Source organism: Arvicanthis niloticus, chromosome 6, assembly GCF_011762505.2.
Source record: "Arvicanthis niloticus isolate mArvNil1 chromosome 6, mArvNil1.pat.X, whole genome shotgun sequence".
Taxonomy (NCBI): domain Eukaryota; kingdom Metazoa; phylum Chordata; class Mammalia; order Rodentia; family Muridae; genus Arvicanthis; species Arvicanthis niloticus.
The window spans coordinates 59,813,244-59,829,178 of record NC_047663.1 but is presented as its reverse complement, the minus strand read 5'-3'; the positions used below and the strand labels follow the sequence as shown (position 1 = coordinate 59,829,178).

The 15,935-nt window shown below is 38.4% G+C and overlaps 1 protein-coding gene across 7 annotated transcripts in view; it reads right to left on the bottom strand.

Moving 5' to 3' along the window:
• Positions 1 to 323: 323 nt before the first annotated feature.
• The window catches only part of Ulk2 (unc-51 like autophagy activating kinase 2), a 77,640-nt gene continuing 62,028 nt past the window's right edge, over positions 324 to 15,935 (bottom strand). For all 7 annotated transcript variants that reach the window (XM_034505468.2, XM_076936683.1, XM_076936678.1 and 4 more), the window contains 7 exons: positions 12,177 to 12,326; positions 8,706 to 8,914; positions 6,971 to 7,149; positions 6,303 to 6,421; positions 5,861 to 6,018; positions 4,166 to 4,301; positions 324 to 2,508 (listed from right to left, as the gene is read on the bottom strand). In XM_034505468.2, the coding sequence (XP_034361359.1) occupies positions 2,450 to 2,508; positions 4,166 to 4,301; positions 5,861 to 6,018; positions 6,303 to 6,421; positions 6,971 to 7,149; positions 8,706 to 8,914; positions 12,177 to 12,326 (1,010 nt within the window). In that variant the 3' untranslated portion in view covers positions 324 to 2,449. The remainder of the gene's footprint in view (positions 2,509 to 4,165; positions 4,302 to 5,860; positions 6,019 to 6,302; positions 6,422 to 6,970; positions 7,150 to 8,705; positions 8,915 to 12,176; positions 12,327 to 15,935) is intronic.

Sequence of the window (15,935 nt, the reverse complement as noted above, 5' to 3'; positions counted from 1 at the left end):
TAACTTGTGTTGACTAACAAGAGCTTCTACCCAAGTTCTACCCTACACTTGGTTCTTGTGAGGCCTGCAAAATTCTTCCTAGTAGAGAAAAGGGCACATGAGGGCTGCAGGAAGTAATTATGTCAAGAACAGATCTTCAACAGATGACAGTTAAAGAAAATCCACATAGCAAGAAACCAATTTGCAAGTTCACTGATAATTCCTCTACTTACATTTTCATGGCCAATAATTTTCCAGGTTAGGATGTTAATACAGGAGCTGACCCATGAGTGTGTGAACTTGTCTAATTCCATTTTACAAAATACATGATATGAAATAAAAAATACAGAAACATAAAGCATTTATTTATTATTGCTATAATCAAGGCAAAGATTTCTTTAAACAATTAGCCTTGATAACGGTAGTATATCAGAGCCGTTACTCCTAAGTTTACAGTTGTTCTTCACTGCTGAGACCTCACTGCTTTACACATACCACCTACCAGACCTGCGTCATTCAACAAGACCTTGAGAGTTACAGTGCAGTGTCAACACTTGCCTACTTCCTGACTTCACACCAACCTTACCTCTCCAAACTTGTTCATATTATGTTTTTAAAAAGTGATATCGGGAGGTCAACTACATCTACTTACTTGGAAAACCAACTGAGATAAATGGGGTAATTAAGAGAACATGAAGAACTTAGTATAAAAATTACAGAAGACATTTTATCACTATTATAAGGAGGGGTACGGTCTGTCTGCAGGAACCTGTATGACAGCCACCAAGAGTTCTGAATCGTGGAGCAGGGCAAAGAATATCGATGACCAAGTTTCTGACCCACTCTCTAAGGAAGCATCTGGCTTGACAAGCCACTTAATATCAACCCAACTATAACCTAAAAACACTGTCAGCTTTATTCAACCTTAATATACATTTGTACAAGCAATTTAAAAAAGGCTATTCCACAATGATTCAGTGGGTTTTACCTAGTTTGAAGATAATGCAGTTACAAATGAGAGGTAGAAACACCGTAGTAAAGACCTAAAAATACAAACATCCTATACATAAACGTTCAAATTAACTGCTGGAATTTCATACAGATAAATAATGTAAAAATTACATTACTTTGTTCACCAAGTAAATGAAAACCATGTTTTCTCTGTTAACTTTAATCAGCACACGAAAGTAAGTGTGGTGCTAAAGAGCTTCTGTGCAGCTATCAGAGCACAGGTCATTATGTGTAAGTTTTGAAGTAAATGGATTAAAACTGGTGAATGGTTTATTCAAGTATTCAAGCAGGTAAGTAAAAGAAACCAAATAATATACAACATAGAAACCATTCTTGGAGAGATGTCGATCTGCCATGACTAACTATTGAGCTCAAGGCTAACACTGAGAAGTACACATTAGTCTGGAGAGAGCTGCCCATTGTTCTAAGGGAAAACAAACCTCATTTCTTACTAATTTCATGTAGAAACTCCACATCACTAACAAGCCATTATTCATCACTTTGATTTGGCCCTATTAAAATTCTCAAGAGTATTTCTTGATTCATGATAGCTTTCTAATACTGCCCAAACAAACTTAGCCTTTAATAAACCTAAGGTCACAGGAACTGATGCACATTCTGCATGCACAACAAAAAATGCAAACAACCAGCAACTCAAAATTCCACTAAGATCTGTTGGTGAAGATAACAGGTGAGAAAAATGCAAAGGTTCACATGAACACAAGTTCCGACCATTTAAAAGTTCAATGGAGATTACATATGAATTCTGAAAAGGACATATGTATATAATCAAGTAAAATATTTAAACAAGTCCATTGTGCCTCAGTTAGTTTTAAATTGCAAAATCCAATACACAGTTATTTTAATAAATTAGTGCAATATGAAAGATTTTTGGAAGATTAACATCATGTCCACATTAGATCAAGCTGAAGATTTCACAATTCATCCAAGAGTCACCTTTTGTTTCTTCTTAAAATTCCTCCTCCTGAGCTGTTTAAAGATGCATGCTCAGGTTCAGACAAACTTACCCCAAATCTCAAATCATCTGGATGAGCTGTATACTCTTTTGCTTGTATATGCTTTAGCAAAACATGAATTTCACATATTGCTCAGAGAGCTGAGTGAAGTCACTCACTTTGTTTCCTGTTTAATTATCCACAAGAATAACTGTACTTATGGTGCTAGTTCTAAGGTACATTTATTTGCCAGGTTCAAATAACTTGAGCCACGTGAAAACTCTTTTGCTTCTGCTTCTATAAAGAGAAAGGAAAGGGGGAGTGACTTCTCCAATAAGGCAGGTTTTCTACAATATGTAGTGGTTTTGTATTGTTTTTCCTTCTTAAGTTGCTGCTTGTTCTTTGGTAGTCACCACAGTGTCCTGGGATGGGTGACAGAACCAAGATGTAATTGCAAATGTATCACTTCCTGTTCCATGCCGGTCCACAGAGAAGTCTGCTACTCACACAGCTGCACTGCTACAGCAGAGTGCTGACAATCTTCTGTCAATACTACATTTATCTAGAAATAAAATGTAAAATGATATCAATAATAAAACTATTTGTGTTTTCTAACCCAAGGACAGAGGAACTAAGGGGAAAATCATGACTCTCACCACCATTGTTCCTGCTCTACCTTGGCCCCAAGGTGAACACAATAAATACACTTTCTTCCTCTGTTCAGCAACAGTTCAGATATAACCTGCAGTTAATGCTGCAGTGTTAAAATTCAGATTGGCACAACAACTCTCTTGCTTAGAAGTACAAGTAACTTCAGGAATGCTGTCTTAAAACCATAAAAACAGCTCCTCCTCAAACACCAGATACTAGGGATACACACACAGACACACACACACACTCGTATATGTATGTGTATATGTATGTATATGTGTATACATACATATAAGTATATATATGTATATATAATATATAAATATATATTTATGTATCATTCTGGTATCCCATCAATCTATGCTCTGTTAATTATATAAAATATGTAGTACATAGGATCTTTACAATATTCTTTGGTTACTACACCCAGAAAGCTTAAAAGAGTGCTATTCAATAATAAAACAATGTCCTCTTACAGTCTCAAACAAGAACCTGACAACAAAATAATGCAATGAGAACAATATGAAGAATGAAAGTAATCTGTATGTTGTATGAAGCCTCTCTAATCCTTACAGCATACAAGGTTGGCATTGTTGTCAACATCTTACAGAAAGATTAATAATTTGTTCAAGTTTTTAAAGCCAAGATTCATCTCAGGCAGTATGATTACAAATCTAGAAGACAAATTGCAATTAATTAAACTCAGTGGTTTCCTTTACCCACAAAAGATTCACTCTAAGATCCCCAATTTAGACCTGAGACTATAAATAGTATCAAAGTCTATCTGCAAACCCAGCACTACCAATCCAGTATACTATCAATACAAGTATACTTCACAGCCATTGCTACTAAGTGACTCATAGGTAGGAGGCACACATAGCAAGTGTGCACTGGACAAGGGGATGCATTATGTCCCAGGTAGCAGAGGACAACTCAAGATTTTGTCATGCTACTCAGAACAATGCAAAATGTGGATGGGGAGGAAGAGAGGCAATGAGAAACAACAGAAACAAGTTTTGTTTGAAAAATCCCATAATGAAGGCTGGAGAGATCTCAGCAGCTAAGAGCAATGGCTACTTTTCTAGAGAACCTGAATTCAAGTCCTAGCACTGACATGGCTGCTCATAAATCTCTGTAACTCAAGATACAGGGGCTCTAGCTTTCAGAGGTATCAGGCATGCATGCAGTACAATTAGACATACATGTAGTAGGTAATAATTCAAGCACATAAAATAAAATTATAAAAAATTTAAATGTCATGATAATTCTTTTTCTGTTTGTTTTTGTTTTCAAAATAGGATTTCTCTGTATAGCTTGGATGTCCCAGAACTGGCTTTGTAGACCAGGCTGGCCTAAAAGTCACAGAGATCTGTCTCTGTCTCCCAAGTGGTATGATTAAAGCCATGCGCCATCACTGCCTAATAACTAATACCCAATCCTTTAAAAATTAAACAATTAAAGAACCCTATGGCTGTATATTCCTCAGTTTTCTATTTAATAATTCTGAATCCAGCTGTGGAAAGTGGGAGTGAAGTTGAGTGAGCGAGCACTGCTGTCCAGTGACTTACACTTGTGCACATTTTCAACATCTGTAGGGTCCTGCAGGATCTTACTTAAGCCTTCCAAAAGAAGGGCTGCCTTGTGATAGCGATAAATGATGTCTTCAGTCTGCTGAAACATCTCATCCAGGGCTGCAGATTGAACCTGGAACCAGTTAAAAAAATAAGAAGATTTGCAACTCCAAGGATATACAAGTCCTATAGACAAGTACCTTTAAAAAACATATTAAAATCAAATATACTTTATGAAAAGAAGCCAGGCAGTGGTGGCGCACGCCTTTAATCCCAGCACTTGGGAAGCAGAGGTAGGCGGATTTCTGAGTTCGAGGCCAGCCTGGTCTACAGAGTGAGTTCCAGGACAGCCAGGACTACACAGAGAAACCCTGTCTCAAAAAACAAACAAACAAAAAAAACAAAAAAAAAAACCAAAAAAAAAAAAAAGAAAGAAAAAGAAAAGAAAAGAAGACTCTGTAATATTACAATTAAATTCAGAAAGGAAAGAAGCAATATAATTCCTAGTATAAAATTCTTATTGTCTTAATGTAGTAAGTGTAATATACTACCTACCAATACTTTAGAGCAGTAATATACTCTTGTCAGCTTACATTCCAAAGCTTTTTAATAAAACTATCAATTTTAGTAGCTGTCAAGGGGAAGCCAAGGGTATATCAACAATAAAGTGCAATCTATCTAAATGGCAGATGCCTATTATGCTGAAAAGGTCTAACAGCTGTCCATCATTTTCTCCATCTAGATACTTAGTAACCCCATGCATAGCCCTATGCTACCTATTTCTTAGAACCATTTCCCCACAGTAAATAGAAAAGAATTCCAGTATAATCAACAAATGGAAAAAATAGCTTTTCCTCAGTGTCTGTAGTTCAATAGTCAGTAAATTGAAGTCAAACACCTAAAGTTTTGGGCATTAAGAAAGTACTATTTTTTCTAAGTTTTACAAAGCCAAATTTACTTAAGTAGCAGAAAATGCAGAAACATAATTAATTTAACTTTTAGATAAAACTATAAAAGGATAAGAACATACCTATATAAATGAAGTTTAAAAGGAAATATAATAAAATTGGTCAAATATAACAACCAGGATTACAAACTATAGTAAGTTTATTAAATAAATTACATTATATTAAGTACTACTTATATGTCAGGTAAGTCCAGTTACTTCATTAGGTAATCACACACTTGGGACCTGAGAAAGGGTAGGATATAAAACTCTTTTCTTGGTTGTTGTTTTTGTTTTGTTCCTTTTTTTTTTGTTATGTTGGGTCCAGTGTTTCTCTGTGTAGTCCTGGCTGTCCTTGAACTCACTCTGTAGATCAGGCTGGCCTAAAAACTCACAGAGATCTGCCTGCCTCTCTCCCATGTGCTGGGATTGAAGGCATGTGCCACCACACACAGCAGGATATAAATTCTTCTTCTTCTTTTTTTTTTTTTTTTTTTTGGTTTTTCGAGACGGGTTTCTTTGTACAACCCTGGCTGTCCTGGAACTCACTCTGTAGACCAGCCTGGCCTCGAACTCAGAAATCCGCCTGCCTCTGCCTCCTAAGTGCTGGGATTGAAGGCATGCGACACCACTGCCCGGCAGGATATAAATTCTTAAAGGACAGATCATTTCAAGTAGGTGTTCAATTCAGAGACACCCAGAGAGAACTGCTATAGTTATAAAGTATTAAGCCTTGAAAGGTTTACCATTTCCACAGCACAATTATAGATGAGTTTCTCTGCAGTCACACTGTTGATTTCATCAATAAATCTCTGTTTATCGGAGAAGAAGCGATTCAGCTTTTCTGTAAGTTTCCTGCACATGGTGATGCAGAATTTATATCTTTCATTCAGATTTTTAACAACTGAAACAAAATTGAAATTGGAATTATTTTTAATTTCTTCCAGAAGTAACATAGTGACATGTACCTTTCCTACTGTTGGAAGGAAAGTGACACTACATGGTCACTGAAGGAAAAGATGGGAAGTCAGGTTCTATGATTGATCTTTCAGTACAGAAAGACAGATCCAGCACTCCTGATTCTAATTGTTTACCTGTATGAAGTAAACAATTAGAAACAAAAAATCAGTGGAGCGGAAGGCACGACCCAAAGGCCCTTGGAGCCCCAGACTACCAACCGTTCTATACCTTGTTTCACAGCTGTGGATGGGCTCAGCTTCCCAGACTTGATCTGAGCTTTGGCGAGATGCAGGGAAGCTGCCAGTAACTGTGCTGCCTTCATGTACAACACCAGCTGCTCCACCCGCCTGTATCAGAAGACAGGAGCAGAGAATTATCCTGGGAATCAACCCACAAGACTCAGCATGCTAAATATCAGGCCACCATCCAAACAGCTTTTCCAGGAAACTATGTCCTCATTTTCACCCCTGTGAGAAAAGATTTTCCTATATAACCCTGGCAGGTCTCAATTTATTAACTCTCCAGCCTGAGTATCTCAAGTGCTGGGTGTGGAATACACTTGGTTCCTTCCTTTTTCAATATATATCTAACTCCTGAAGGGAGAAGAATTTGTATGAAAAAATATATATGAACTTTGAATATTATAGGAACACTGAAACAAAAATATGTATAACCTCTTGGTCATCAAATATCTTCAGTGGTAAATTTTCAGAGAAAGGTAATGCTAAGATTGTATAATAAACTCTTGGCTAATATATCACACAGTGAAACAACTTCTATTTTCTTCCAGCTTTTAGAAATGAGACCTGACTTTTAATAAGTAACAATGTCTACATTTAGATACAAGTTTATAGAAAGCATAAAGAATCTGGAAATGAATGACAGGAGGTACCTACCCCCAATCTTTGCTTAGTTGGCTGATCTGGTCCACAACTACACTCTCCTGAATCTGGTATAAGGACACGGCAGACGTGCACAGCTCAGGGTTCCCACCCCTCACTGCTGTCAGGTCCAGCACACACTCAGTAAACATTAACATCATATTCAGATGGCGTAAGGTGTCTGTGTGTTCTCGCTGCAAAGGCAAGGTGTTTTATAAGATTTTTAGATTAAGGACTTAATTACATTATGTATACAAAGTTTTCCCATATTATGAATGTTGGAATGATCAAAGAAAATCAATGTTTTTAAATTTCAGAAAGTTGTTAGAAAATAAATAAAAACAGCCAGGCGGTGGTGGCGCACGCCTTTAATCCCAGCACTTGGGAGGCAGAGACAGGCGGATTTCTAAGTTCGAGGCCAGCCTGGTCTACCGAGTGAGTTCCAGAACAGCCAGGACTACACAGAGAAACCCTGTCTCGAAAAAACCAAAACCAAAAAAAAAAAAAAAAAAAAAAAAAAAAAAAAAAAAAAAAAGAAAATAAATACAAATCAAACCAAATATTATACCTGGGTATGTCTGCATGTATTACAGCACCCACATAAGCAGGCTACAAACTATGCCTTTCTAAGACCAAACTAAACCAAAACCTTAATAATTGAACCAATGTGTGAAAAACAAAACATGACAAACAGACATCAGGAGTACAAGGGAGAACTAGGAAGATGGTTCTGTGGGTAAGTGCATGGGCTGCTTTTGCAGAAGACAGAGGGTAAATTCCCAGCATACACATGATGGTTCACAAACACTTGTAACTCTAGGTCCAGGGGATCTGATGCCCTCTCTTGACCCACATGGACAACAGGCAGACATGTGGTACAAAGACATAACACAGGCAAAACATTCATATACATTAAACAAAGTAAAATTTTAAAAACTGAAAGATTACAAGGACATTGTAGGTGATACAGTTGTAGAGAGATGTTCAGCAGGTAGAAGCACTTGCTTCACAAGCTTGAAACCCCGAGCTTAATCTCCAGAACCCATGAGGGTAAAGAGAAAAGAGACCACTAATTTCAGAACCACTAGTAACATGGGAGGTAAAGATAGGAAACCCATCCAGAAACCCAAGGACCAGCTATTTAGGAGCACAAATTGCAGCAGAAACAAAAGAGGTACTGCTTCCACAGAGTCTAGAACCAACTCCCCCAAATTATCCTCTGATCTCCATATGGCATATGGATGGCACCTACACTCCCATATAAATAATAAACTTAAAAATTAAAATTATTACAAGGACACTCAACACTAAATCAAACTTTTTAGGGGGACAGAATCTTGCTATATATCCTAGGCTAGCCTGTAACTCCTATCCTTCTGTTCCACTCTCTGAATAGCAGGAATTACAGTTGCTGCCACCAAGAGCATTGATTTAAAATTTATGTTTAGATGCATTATTTTTACCTAATGAAGAGAATAAATTCTGAGAATAAAAAGTTATGTTTCTAGGGAAATTTTTAAAAAATCTTACAAATAGAGAGGGCATAGGTGGTGCACAACTGTAATCTTAGCACTGATAAGTTCAAGGTCAGCCTCATCTACACAGATTTAGGACATCCAGGGCTATATAGTAAGACAAAAAAGGGAATTTAAAGTAAGAAATACTTGATAAAATTTGTTCTTTCATCATCACTAGGACACTCACATCAGATCAACAATATATTCACACATCCCTGTGATCTCTTCCCTACCTCCATCAGTGTTTCCTCTGGTAGTTCAGGAGCTTCAAAGGTGATGAGACCCTCTAGGCTAGGTGGTGAAGCACCATAAGGCACGTATCTTAGGCTGGGAGCTGCCTCTGCTCCTGGTGGGGAAGTGGCCAACCCTGGTCCAGGAGGGGAGCCCACACACACTCGGCCACTCGCAGAGCACAAGGAGCCTCCTGAGCTGCTGGATCCCACTGCAAGAAACAATACATGTAGCACATGTTCAGTCAGTCAGAAGGGACATTCACACTCATGCCTCTCATTTACTGAACATAACCTACTGAAGTGACAAAGAAAATACTTAAAGACCCAGGCTCCTCATTCTATACATAGATGAACATATCTCTTTATTTATATATACATATACACACATATATAAATAAAACAGAATCAGTTTCCCCACACTCCCATTTTTAAACAAATTTGTATAATATACAATTTATACAATATTTTTTCTCTTTAATGCTCCATAGACTTAAGTATAAAAATGCAACTGATGCACAGTAGTTCACTAAGTTTACATATACAATGTGTATCTGGAATCATTTTAAATTGTTAATTTTTTTGTATTACAGATTATTACTAAAAAGTTTTCTTAAGTTATTTCTATGTGATAAGTGCTCCAAAGTAGGAATGGGCTTTTCTTTTCTTTTTTGAGAAAGAATCTTTCAATGTATCCCTGGCTGTCCTGGAACTCTCTATAGACCAAGCTGGTTTAGAACTCACAAGACTTGCCTGTCTCTGCTGCCCAAGTGCTGGGGTTTAAGGTATGCACCACTATACCTACTACTATACTACAGTTCTTCCTGAGACTAGCCACGTAACCTTCTCAAGAAGCATTAGGTATGCCACATCAGCTGAAACCACATCAGCCCTGGACCTTATACTTGAAAAAAAAAGAATTCTGATATAGCTGAGCTCTGTGTGGACAGGTTTTGGGGTCGCTTCTAGAAGCTTGACAGGAATTTGACATTGAGCCAGGACTAGGAAGTAAGTTTAGGCAGGAATCTGATTTTGGGCTAGAACAAAGAATATGAACAAGAATATGACTTTGGGCTAGGACAGAGAAGTAGGCTCAGATAGCTTGGTCATCCTGATAAGCCCTTAGAAACAGTGATCCAGGGAGTCTGTTTATTGCCTGCTTGTTCCTTGACCTAGAACTGACCTTATTATCCGCATGTAATTAAAATGTTATAAAAGCAGATTGGGAAAAAATAAACCCACTTAGCCTCAGAACTGGTGAGACCCAATTAAACAGTGTTGTCTAATTGTCTTTTTTCTTTTTAATCCTCACTCCTGCCCTGAAGAACCTGTTGACTGACTGAGCTGGCTTGGTCAACCCTGGTGGCAAATGTCTTTAATCCAGCACTTGGGAGGCAGAGGCAGATAGATCTGTGAGAGTTCAAAACCAGTCTGGTCTACATAATCAGACACCCTACCCTCTAAAAAAAGAGAGAAGAAAAAAGTATTAAAATGGTAGTTTATTATCTAAGATTTAGAAGTATTTTATTGTTGTTTTGTTTTGTTTGGAGACAGGGTCTCTCTGGGCAGATCTGGCTAGCCTGGCATCCACTCTGTATTTTTGAATATCTGTATAATAATGCTTTAGCTCTACCATTCATTATCTTATCTTTCCCTTATTAATTTACAAGCACCCTGATTAGTAGCTTATTAGAATACAAGAACACAGAAGACAGAGAAAGCAGCACATATAGTTAAGACACATAATCACTTCAAACCCACTCTTAATACTTTTTAAAAAGAATCTACTATTTTAAATTTTGTGTGTGGGTATGTACATATGGTGTAGGTGCCTGCAGAGGACATAGGAATTAGATTCACTGGGACTGAAGTTACAAACAGTTGTTTACAAACAGCTGTGAGCGACCATGTGGATGCTGAGAATTAACCCTGGGTCCTCTGGAAGAGTAGTCAATGCTCTTAACCACTAGTCAATTCTCTAACCTTAATCAAATACCTTCTTAATTTTTAGTATTAGTAGACAACTTAGACAGTATGGATGATTTTAAAAAATATAGGATTAAGTACAAACACTGGTACCTGAGGCACAAAAGTAAAATAACATTTAAACCAAATCTGGTGGCATATGCTGTAATACTAGTTACTTGGGTAGCTGAGGTGAGAGGATCTCAACTTTTGAGGCTAGTCTGGACTACACTGTAAACTCAAGGCTAGCCTGGGAAACACCAAAAAGAAAGGTGTGTGTGTGTGTGTGTGTGTGTGTGTGTGTGTGTATGTGTATATGTGTGTGTGTGTGTGTGTGTGTTAGGAGTGGGGGATTGAAGTAAGCCAGGTGTGGTTCCACACACTTTTGATCCCAGCACTAAAGGGGTAGAAGTAGATGATCTCTGTGTGTTCAAGGCTAGTCTGGCCTATGTAGCAAATTCCAGGCTAATCAGGACTACATAGTGAGACCCTATCTTTAAAAATGTCTGGGGGAGGAGCTGGAGAAATTGCCAAGTGTTAAAGAGCATCCACTGCTCTTCCAGGGCACCTAGTTTCAATTCCCAGCACCCATATGGCAGCTCCTAACTGTCTGCAATTCCAGGTCCAGAGGACTGAATACTCTCTTCTAGCACCTTGGACTCTAGTCAGGCACAAGGTGCATATACATACATGCAGGCAAAAGAACCGTACATACAAAATGATGTTTAAATGGGCACATTAAGGGTGCCAAGCCCTACACTTGCATTTCCAGCACTTGGAAGGTAGATGCAGGAGGGTCAGGAGTTCAAAGTCATCCATGTGAGAAGGGCTGGGGGACACTGGGAATGCATTTCAGTGCTATAGCACTTAGCTAGCATGTGGGAGAGCCTTGGGTTCAATTTCCAGCACCACAATAAGTAAATTAAAAAGTATATTTTCCAATAATTTATTAGATCTGCTAATATAAGACTTCAGTCTTTTAAGAATGAAGTGGAGTACAAAGTAGTCATGCGTATCTATCTTCATGGAGAAGTCACATTTTACTGTCTGTTACACTGCATACAGACACATGTAAGGATACATACAGTATATGTTACCTTTACTTTACAAAGTCATCCCTAGCATGTCACCTCATTTACTTCTGACATATAACCTTTAAGGAAGGTAAACAGCTATAATCCCTTTACAGGGACAGAAAGCAAAGGCTAGAGAAGTAAGGTAAGCCGCCTTGCCAGCTCCATTTAATATTTAGAATTCTAATATTCATTCTAAAATTAGATTATTCAATATAATATTTCCAAGTAAAAATACTTATGTTAGAGAGTCAGTGAGCTGGGTCAGCAAATGAAAGTGCTCGCCACCAAAGCTGATGATCTGCATTTGATTCTTCACATCCACAGGGTTAGAGAAGGACTGCCCCTGCCAAGTTTTCCTCTGATTGTCCGAATTCACTGTACTGTTGTCAGAACTAGTCATGTGATGTTCTGCACTAGAACAAGCGAGCCTTACCTGAGGTGGTTCTTGTTCGAAGGACCATATGAGTACAAGTAGGGGCTGTGGCACTGTGTGGAGGAGACCCCACAGTGAAGAGGACAGCTCTGGCGCTTGCTGCTGTTCCTGCGGGCAATGCCAGCATAACACCACAGGCTCCTACAGGAGCTACAACAAAAAGTTGACCAGATTACATTCACAGTATGCCTATATGTAATTGGAACATAAAGAAACTTATATTTTTATTAATTTTAATATTTTTAAAATTATGTGTATGTAATGGAGCATATATGCAAGTGGTTATAGGTGTTCACCAAGGCTAGAAATGTCATATCCTCCTGGAGTTGGAGTTATAGGCAGTTGTGAGCTGTCAATAATGTAGATGCTGAGAGACAAACTTGAATCCTCTGCAAGAACAGTAAGCACTCTTATCTGGTAAGCCGCCTTGCCAGCTCCATTTAATATTTAGAATTCTAATATTCATTCTAAAATTAGATTATTCAATATAATATTTCCAAGTAAAAATACTTATGTTAGAGAGTCAGTGAGCTGGGTCAGCAAATGAAAGTGCTCGCCACCAAAGCTGATGATCTGCATTTGATTCTTCACATCCACAGGGTTAGAGAAGGACTGCCCCTGCCAAGTTTTCCTCTGACTTCAACATGCATGTATGTAGTGACATGTACATGCCTACATACATACACATACATACATACATACATACATACAAAAGTTTAAATATAATTAAAAAGAGTTGGGTGTGGAGGGTCATACTTATTTGTTTTTTCAAGATAAGTTTCTCTGTACCTTTGGCTGTCCTGGAACTCACTCTGTAGAACAAGCTGACCTCGAACTCAGAGATCCACCTGCCTCTGCCTCCTGAGTACTAGGATTAAAGGCATGGACCATCACCAAATGGCTGGTGTGTCATATTTTTAATTCCAGCACCTCAGAGGCAGAAATAGGCATATCTCTAGGAGTTTGAGGACAGCTTGGTTTACACAGTGAATTCCAGGCCAAATGGCTATATTGTGAGACACTGTCTCAGGAAAAAAAAATCTGTAGTAAAAGAAATTTACAGTAATACCTCTATGTATGTGAATATTCACACCAAAGCCCAATATTCAATGTTTGGGATAGCTAGAAAATATCTGAACTGCAAGTTATACCTGTTGATAATTAGAAAAATTAGACAATGGAAATGGGAAATAAAAATACAAAGGTAAACAACACAGATTAGAAAAACATAAACATTGAATCAAAGTATATCCCTTCAGAGTAGGCCCTCACACCTGTGAGAAAGGAGGCAGGGACAGCAGGTGTTCTTCAGGCTGGGGCTGATGGGCTGAGCCTGGATTAAATGGAGATTGGGTAAAGAGTTCTCATCCAGGAAAACATGCAAAGTCAGCACGTTTAGTTTAGAGACTTTCCACATTCAGACGTCTAAGAATTACTACCTTTATGGGACCAAATAATAAAGTCAAATATTTACAATACATATCAAACATGAAAAAAGATACCTTATAACTAAGGGGAAAAAACTAAGACTTCTAGCTTTGCTTGCCTTCACATGACTATAAATTACTTTTTTGAGTTATTTAAGTGTAGGAGTGGTTTGCTCAAATTTATGCATGTGCACTGCACGTGTGCCTTGAGCTTAATGGATGACAGAGGAGGGTTCAGGATCACCTGAACCTAGAGTTATGAACAGTTTTGAGCTCTTGAGTAGGTACTAGAAACTGAACCTGGGTGCTTTGTAAGAGCAACCAAAACTCTCAACTCGGAGTCATCTCTCCAGCCCCTACAAATCACTAATTTTAAAAGACTGGGATAGAGTCAATGGTATATATACACTTTACTTAGTACTACAAGGCTGTGAGTTTAATTCCTAACACTACAACCTAGTCTACATAGTAAGTTCCAGGCAGCCAGAGCTACTAAGCGAGAGTGTGGAGAACTTTTGGGGCTCCTTGGCAGGAATCTGACATTGACCGAAGACAAGGAAATGGGCTTCAGGCAGGAATCTGACATAGGGCCATGACAGGGAATTAAGTTCAGACAGGAATCTAACTTTAGGCTAAAATGGGGAAGTAATTTCAGTCAGGAATCTAAATCTTAGGGTAGAACAAAAAAGTAGGCCTCAGGCATTGAATAAGACTTTGGGCTAAGACAGGATAGTAGGCTCAAATATTTTGGTCATCTTGATAAGTCCCTAGAAACAGTGATCACGGGACTTTGCTTATTGCCTTGCTTGTTCCTTGACTATTTCTATCTGTTGCGTTGCTAGCTCCACAACCTAGAACTGACCTAAATACTTGCATGTAATTAAAATGGTATAAAAGCAAATTGGGAAAAAATAAACATGCCTTTAGTCTCAGAATTGGCTGGGGTCATGCTACAATGTTGTCTAATCGTCTTTTTGATTTTTAATCCTCATTCCTGCCCTGGAAAACCTGCTGACTGACTGGGCTGGCCTGGCCACCAGAGATATTGTCTGAGAAGAAAAAAGCTGAATAGTATGGTATAAGTCTCCCATTAGCTTTGGTGCAGATGACACTTCTGACTGAAGATGCCTAAGAAAGTAACACTGTTCAGTGTCAAACAATTATGTTGTCTTTCCTTGTTCCATATCTTAAGCTGCAAGGCTAACTACCTCTGAGGAAGTAACTGAAAAGACATAGACATACACCTTTCGGATGAGAAGCTTTCTGTCTTGATTTACAGAGCACAGAACATCTAGTAACTTTAGATAACACTGGACTGTGACAGTTACTGAAGTGCTTTCTTTAAGTACCATCTTGTATCATCACAAGAAAGGTAAGTCCCTGACAACAAAATATTTTGAGAGTACAAGGGAGACCACATTCATACAGTTTCTATTAGAGTAAATTGCTATGGCATATTGCTATATAGCTATATAATATATTGCTATTATTGTTTTGTTTTATTGGTTAACAATGTTAACTTCATACTAGCATGTCTTAGTCAGGGTTTCTATTCCTCCACAAACATCATGACCAAGATGCAAGTTGGGGAGGTAAGGGTTTACTCAGCTTACACTTCCACATTGCTCTTCATCACCAAAGGAAGTCAGGACTGGAACTCAAGCAGGTCAGGAAGCAGGAGCTGATGCAGAGGCCATGGAGGGATGTTACTGGCTTGCTCGGCTTGCTTTCTTATAGAACTCAAGACTACCAGCCCAGGGATGGCACCACCCCCCATCACTAATTGAGAAAATGCCTTACAGCTGGATCTCATAGAGACTTTTCGTCAACTGAAGCTCTTTTCTCTGTGATAACTCCAGCTTGTGTCAAGTTGACACAAAACCAGCCAGTACATAGCCCTAATTTACAAATTAAACTTTATCATGTATGGATAGGAAAAAACCCCATAGTATATAAAGGGTATTGCAGTATCCATGGTTTCAGTCATCTATGGTAGGTCTTGAAATGTTGGGGGCCGACTTTTAGCAGAAAGCGGCTATCAGCTTTGCAGCCATCTTGAGCCATATACCCTGACATGAGATTTGGATTACAATAGCCTACAACAGCTGAGCATACTTGGTTTAGATACCTTGGGTGTGTAAGATTAAAGGTGTGTGAGATTAAAGGTGTGTGACTTAAGAGTGTGACTTAGAGATCAGATTTAGAGACAAGACCTAAGGGCATGATTAAAGGCGTGACCTGAAGTCGTGGCTTAGAAGTGAGACATATAAAAGGCTAGAGGCAGACAGAGAAAGTAACAGATTGCTTGACATTAGGTAGAAGACACTTGGCT